The sequence below is a fragment of the Tigriopus californicus genome, chromosome 12, assembly GCF_007210705.1.
Source record: "Tigriopus californicus strain San Diego chromosome 12, Tcal_SD_v2.1, whole genome shotgun sequence".
Classification (NCBI taxonomy): Eukaryota; Metazoa; Arthropoda; class Copepoda; order Harpacticoida; family Harpacticidae; genus Tigriopus; species Tigriopus californicus.
Window position 1 is genome coordinate 9,090,836 of NC_081451.1, and position 7,549 is coordinate 9,098,384.

General features: G+C 43.9%; 1 protein-coding gene across 1 annotated transcript; it reads right to left on the bottom strand.

The window, feature by feature from the left end:
• Positions 1-2,498: 2,498 nt before the first annotated feature.
• Positions 2,499-7,278, bottom strand: LOC131891726 (uncharacterized). The gene has a single exon (XM_059241363.1). It carries the CDS (start codon positions 7,235-7,237, stop codon positions 2,768-2,770), a length of 4,470 nt encoding a protein of 1,489 aa, XP_059097346.1. The 5' UTR covers positions 7,238-7,278; the 3' UTR covers positions 2,499-2,767.
• Positions 7,279-7,549: the final 271 nt, after the last annotated feature.

The following is a 7,549-nucleotide window of genomic DNA, read 5'->3' on the forward strand; positions in this document are numbered from 1 at the left end:
TTCGTTTACCATTAAGGACTACGATGTCTTAAAAGGTTGCGACAGCAATTTTATAAAGTAGTTCATGTTTTCAGCGGCAAATTCAAATGCCTTGGAAATTGCCCGATAAAAACCATTTGACGGTCAGTTGGTTAAGTGTTCCGATTCCATCAGAGAAAATGTTTTGAAGTTGCATAAAACTTAGCAGCATCCAAACGATACGCACATAACGGCCTATATCAAAGGAATACACTACATTTACTACCGGGCGCTATATTGGATTGACGAGCAGATAGATAGTCGATCTTGGTTAATGAAATAATTCCCACCTCCAATCTAACAACGACTGAAACATTTCGTTAATAGCTGTATTCCTTTGAAAACCGTTGCCCCTACATACTATTAGCCATTGAGTGGCCAATAAGCACAAGAGCTCGATGATAGCTAGTATTCTCAAAGAGACAAGTCAATGCTGTTGTTTAGACAATACCTGTGATTCTTCTGTACTTTTAGTCTAGGCTTTGATTACTGTTCAGATGTTAAATCAGATGCTGAAACAGAGCATACTACTATTAGAATAATTTTGTCCAGCTTAACGAATTGCTTCACATACCTCAGTATGACATAACAATATAAAGCATCTTCGAAGTTTATTTACATCCTTATTTGAATCCTGGGCTTGTTTTTTGCATCTTTATTGGCATCTTGAGGTCCTTTTTTATTCATAATTTTGAGAACCCTAATGATATCACACCCATTAACAACAAGGTTGAAAGAATTCTTTAACAAATCAACTTCACAGCACTACCACCATTTTATAATCAAGAGCCATCTCGACCAAAGGAAATTTCGACGTGAATTGCCAGTCAACCAACTTACACTCAACGAAACCTCCACTCCACCATGCCATTACTCGACTTAAAGTTAATCTTCGGATTTAAAGGTGTTTCAATAGGTTTCAGTCTGGCTAATGGAGCATGCAACTAAAATCAGCCCCTGGACATTGGTTTTTTCATGCGTTGTTAGCGGACGAACTCTCTATGCTTACTTTGAAAATTCGTCCATAACTGTAGCTTTTAATTCGTTTGTTTTTTCACACGTTTTTCTAACCGCTACAAGGGAATGTAATACCCAGTACTTTTAAAAGGAAAGGTCATAATTCGTCTATCTAATGCCTTTCAATCTTTATATGATGTTTGGTCTACAAAAAAGCTCGAGTTGACATACCGAGCCAGTCCTTGAATGTAGGGTTGATCTGGAATGCTATCTGAAAATTTGTCCAAGTCTGACTTGAAAGATGCTACGGAATCAACAAGGCCTATGTGTTCCTTACGAATATTAGAGGGAAGCAAATTGAACAATGAAGGAGCCCGAGAAAGAAGAGAAATGGACTTCACTGCTCTCAATACGTACATTAAGCCTCTACCGTCACTAGAATTGACCCTAAATCCTGGGTTGGGACAAAGCTCATGGATGCTTTTGAAGACGTACAGTATCAGATATCTTTCGTACCTTCTCTGAACACTGTAAAGTCCCAATTTTTCTAGTCTCTCCCAATATGAGAGCTCTCTCATTCCTGTGATGTTCCTAGTGAAACATCTTTGGACTTGTTCGACCTTTTGCAAACCTACTGAACTCATGGAGCCCAAATGGGGGAAGCAAATTCAAGATGTGGCTGAGCAATCGACTTGTACAGAGTTAGAATCGTAATGCTAACGTGCAATATATAAAACATGCGACATATCCAACCACACTCATGAAAAGCTTTCCCCGCCTTCAATTGGATATTAGTATCTACGAAGTCATTTCATTCCTCGATATCAGCATGGGTTCCGAGCACATTTTAGCACGGTTACCCAAATGATAGAACATAAAGAGCAGGTCACTGAGCATGAGGGAGTCATGAGTCAGTCGATGTAATCGATCTTGACTTTGCCAAGGCCTTTGACATCATGATCATGACCTTTCAGTTAACAGGCTCCATAAGATTGGGATCCAAGGCAAGGTTCTCAATTGGTTAAGAAGTTTAAATCACAAGAAGGAAGACTACCGGTTCGTTAGACATGATGAAATTGATGTGCGCAAAGCAAATGAGTGTTACGAAGAGAATTTGACAGGAACCAAATAATTGATGTCTTTTCATGGATATTTTGAAAAATGTTGCTGATCCCAAATTGGACCAATACTGGACAATCAGGGTGTCTTGGTGGTTGTCAAATATGAAAAGATTGAACTGTTTAATAAATATTTCTTGTCGATGTTTGATGCCATGGGATCATACAAAGCGTGAAGAAATGGGGTTTGATCTGGGGAATTCTAGTATGACGTTTAAATTTGAAGTGAGTATGATACAGAATCACATCAAGAGGGTGAAGTATTCTACAGTACTATTCCTGAACCTGATGGTGTAATATCCAGCTTATCAAAAGGACTGGGTTGAAGTGTAGCCTTCCCACTTTCGCTCTTCTTTACTCGTTGTTAATGCCAGATCCCTGGAAGGTAATTGACACGCGCGAGGGTAAACTGTTCTTCTGTATTTCGCGGTTTCAACTATGGGCAATGTACATGGGTTAGTAATATCGAAATCTATATATTGAATTGGGCTGAATATTGACACTTACATTTTGTTGTGGTCTTCCATGAAGCACATTTTTTTTACTGTAAGACTTCCGGTTATAGTTCCTGAGGGCAAACATAGGGGGCGCTCAATGGAGGTGGCCCGGGAAATTGAAATCTGCTTCTACACACCACCCCTCTTAAACCCACTGCGGTGGTTTAAAATGATGCCCTAAGCTTCGGCTATTAGACACACTTTGTTAATAGGACGTGTCATGATTGTGTTCTTTGTGCGGATCTTTACTCGACGGACCAATCCAGTTTCGTCCGGAAGCTCTGTTTCTACTCGACCCAGCAGCCATTCGTTGCGGGGTAAGTTTGGATCTAAAACGAGAACGATGTCTCCCACTTTGAGGTTGCAGCGAACTTTCGTCCATTTTTGTCTGGATTGTAATTTGAGGAGGTACTCCCCAGTCCATCTTCTCCAGAATTCATTTGCCATGTACTGAACTTGGATCCAGCGTCGCTTAGGAAATCCATGACCTTCTTGCAAAACTACACAAGGCAATTGAACATCCGGGCGCATAGTGAGGAGGGCATTGGGTGTGAGTGGGTGCAAGTCGTTTGGATCCGTGCTCAGAGTCGTTAGAGGCCGGCTGTTCACAGCGGTTTCGGCCTCGCAGAATAGTGTCGTCAGTGATTCGTCATGCAGCATCTGCTCTTGAACAAGTCCAAATAAAACCTTCCTCACTGTACCGATCTGTCGTTCCCAGACGCCTCCATGGTTCGAGGCATATGGAGTGTTAAAGATCCACTTGATCCCCAGATTCAGGGCGGCTCCTTGGATTTTCTCCCGATTCCAGGCGGAAAGGGCACTTCGCAATTCTTTCTCTGCTCCCATGAAATTGCGGCCGTTGTCCGATCGTAGCTCCTGAATCGATCCACGGCGTGAAGTAAATCTCTTAATTGCGTTAATGCACGAGTCCGTGTCGAGGCTGTGCGCAACCTCAAGATGAGTGGCGCGGCTGTTGAGGCAAGTGAATATTACCCCATATCGTTTCACCCTCGCTCGCCCTTGCTTCACCATAAAGGGTCCGAAGTAATCGACGCCAGTATATGTGAATGGGGGTTTTTCTGGAGTGATTCTATTGCTGGGTAAATCCGACATCAATTGGGTTTCAGGTCTTGCTTCTCGTTTCCTGCACATTAGACAATCCTTTACGACCTTTCGGGCAACGCTGTTGCCACTCACTACCCAGAATTGTTCCCTTACTTTGGCTAATGTATATTCTCGACCAAGGTGGAGACCCTTCTCGTGGAAATGCTTGATGATCAACTCTCCAATTCGGGACCTCTTCGGTATTAGCGCAGGATGCTTCAGAGAGTGTGGGAGCAATGATCTGCGAAGTCGTCCTCCGACGCAAATCAAACCGTCCTCAACGAATGGGTGAAGGTTTGAATTGTACTCCGCCAATATTTTGCCGTCTTCCAAAAGCTCTTGTTGGGCAAATCTGACGATTTCTTCCTGTGCTTGGCGCATCTCACTTGGGGTAAGGTATTGGGGAAAGGTTTCCCCCGCTTCAGCGTCTTCATTTCTGAGGCCAGTCTTTGCCAGAATCTTTCTTTTCAATTGAATAATCCAAGCAACTGCCTTGGTCAATCTTGTCCAAGAAGAATAATGTCCGATCAACTTCTGAATAGGGCTATCTTTGACTTGAAGAACTAGGTTGGTTGAAATATCTTTCCTTAGTTCTGGATCGCTAGTGAAGTCCTGGGAACTGTGGTATTCCGGCCAATTCGAGTGAGCTTTCCACAAGACCTGAGGTCCATGAATCCACAGCCTATTTTGGACGAAATCTTTGGAAGACTGCCCGCGGGATGCGATATCAGCGGGATTATCTTTGGTATTGATGTAGTGCCATTGTGAAGTGGAGGTTGCTTCGCGTATTCTATTCACTCGATTCGAAACGAACATTCTGAAACGGCGTTGGTCGTTTTGAATGTATTTTAAGACAGTCTCGCTGTCCGTCCAGAACTCGGAAGGTTTGAGTTGTAAAGTCATTTCGGCACGAATTTTCTCGTCCATTTCGATGGCTTTCACAGCGGCTTGAAGCTCCATTCGCGGAATTGTGATCTGTTTAAGTGGAGCCACTCGAGATTTAGCCATGACAATTGAACAATGGATTCCTCCTTCTTCATTGACCATTCTTAGGTAACAAACGGTACCGTACCCGACTTGACTGGCATCTGAGAAATGGTGGAGTTGACATTCGACGATCTGACCGAAATCTTCGGGCTTGAGACGTCTATCCACTTGAAACCGTTCCAACGCATCGGTGCTACTTAGCCAATCCCTCCATCGTCGAGCCAGATTCTCCGGGATAGATGAATCCCAATCAATTTTCGATCGGGCCAACTCTTGGAGAATAATCCTCGTGATTAGGATTACTGGACCAATAAGCCCAAGTGGGTCGAACATAGAAGCGACGGTGGACAGAATATTCCTCCTGGTGGGCTCCTTATTGGCAATTGTCACTTGCATACGTAAGGTGTCGGTCTCGGTACACCAATTAACCCCTAAGGCCCTCTCGAGGGGCATTAGATCAGTGTCAGGGTTGAGTTTCTTGAATTCAGACGCCATGTCTTCGGGATCCACAGACTTGAGTATGGCTCTTGAGTTGGAAGTAAACTTGGTTAGGCGAAATCCGCGTTCGAGAAGAGCGGCTTGCAGAGTCTTGATTAACTCAATGGCTTCCTCGGGAGTGTCTAAGGACTTCAAACAATCATCCACGTAAAAATTGTTTGCGATGGTATTAGGAATTTCGGGACCATATTTAATCCTGGCGTCTTCTCCAGCTTTCCTAAGGGCGTAATTTGAGCAACTAGGCGATGATGTTGCGCCGAAAACATGGACGTTTAAATGATAGGATTCCAAGGGCCTTCCAATTTCGCCGTTGGGCCACCACAAGAATCTCAAGTAACCAGTATCCTTTTTGGGGACTCGTACCTGATAAAACATTCCCTCGATATCGGCAGTGAATGCATAGTTCTTTTCCCTAAAACGGATCAACACTCCGACGAGGGAACTTGTAAGGTCGGGGCCTTGTAACAGTTCGGAATTCAACGACTTCCCATGATGTTTAGCGGAACAATCAAAAACTACGCGAAGCTTTTGTTTTTGAGGATGGCGTACCCCGTGATGGGGCAAGTACCACTCTCCTTGAATTTGGGTGTCTCTTGGGTCGATCTTTGACGCATATTGTTTGACCAACAGCTCCTCCATTCTTTTGTTGTATTCTTCGTGGTACTGCGGGTCTTTCAAAAATCTCCTTTTTAATGATTCTGCTCTCGTGATTGCTTGAGACTTATTTGGGGCCAAGTTCACGGGAGTGTCGCGAAATGGAAGATCCAACGTGTAGTGACCATCCTTGAAACAAATGCTCTTCTCGACGTTCTTCATGAATAATCCATCCTCTATTGATGTTCCTGGGGCTTCTGGTGATTTATCATCGAAATCTCTGTTGTAAATTCGAGCAATAACGTTCTCCGTGCTCTGGGTGACTTGAACACAGTTGTTAAGAATGGAGCCGGCAATCTTGAAATGCATCGGTCCATTAACAGACCATCCAAGGGATGTCCGCAGTGCATACGGGTCCCCTGCTTTGCCCCCAATGACCTCGAGAGGCTTGAGTGCTTCGGGAGCGTTGATCCCTATCATCAACCCCACCTCTGCAGGCAATCTTCTGAATGGCAAGCTCCTGAGGTGGTCCCATTTGTCGATATCGTTTTGAGATGGGATGTCTTGTTTTGTCATGGGCAGGGAAGGCCTTGTGTACGTTGGTGGTAGGTGCAATAGATTTTCTTCTTCCATATCACAAACTTCGACGTTTACAACGATTTTCGTGTCCAATTCTCTGTTCGAACGATCCATTGTGGTTAGCATAATTTTAGTCTTGACACCTCTGGCGTTGAGCTCGTTTGCCAATGCTTCTGTCATGAACGTTGCTGTAGAGTACGGGTCTTGAGCCGCGTAAGTAGAAATGAAATCAATTTGCCCTCTAATTCGGACTTTCACGGGAACGATAGCCAGGCAGATGTCCCTATAGCCATCAACGCGTTCACCGATAGATATTGGGCTAGACTTCAAAACTGGGGAGTTGGTCAAAGTTCCCAAACTGGGACTGTGGAGCATAGTGGGGTGCAACTTAGAACATATTTTGCATTTCAGTTTTCCAGTACAAAATCTCGATTGGTGACCTGGTCTAAGGCAACCATAGCAAAGGGAATGCTCTTGGACGAAATCCCGCCTCTCAGGGAGCGAAAGTTTTTCGTATTGAAAACATGAGTCAATGATGTGATTTGACCCTTGACAAAAGAAACATGCACCATTGGAGTTCGAAGCCGGTGAAGAATTGGCGGCTATTTGCGGCATGACTGTTGTCGCCATACTGTAACTTTTCTTGTCACGATCGTTTGTGTGATGGCTGTGGTTGACAATTCCAAAAACTGGATCACCTAATACCTCGGCCTCTTCTTGGATGAACCTGAAGACATCCTTAAATTTGACCAAACGATTCTTTGTTGTGCGGATGACATACGACTCCTTGCGCCACCGCTTCTGCATGTCATTTGGAAGCTTAGCAATTACCTCCCGGAGGGTATCCACATTGTTGAGCTTGTCTAGATAGACGACGTCGGTCATGGCGTTCAGACATGATGTCAAAAAGGTGGCATAATTATCCAATGCTACAAAATCTTCGGGCCGAACTGAAGAAATTTCTCGAAGATTTAAGAGGTAGGTGGAGGCTATCAGGTAATCATTTCCATATTTCTCCTTCAAATTTTGCATTGCTCTTTGATAGCCTATCTCTGGGTCGAGATGCATACAACTCCTAACGATTTCTCTCGGCTTTCCCCGAGTAAAGCTCTCCAAATAATATAATCGATCTTGGTGGTCACCTGTCTTTTTCTAGATGTTAAACTTCAGGGCTTTGACGAAGGAGTTGTATTAGAT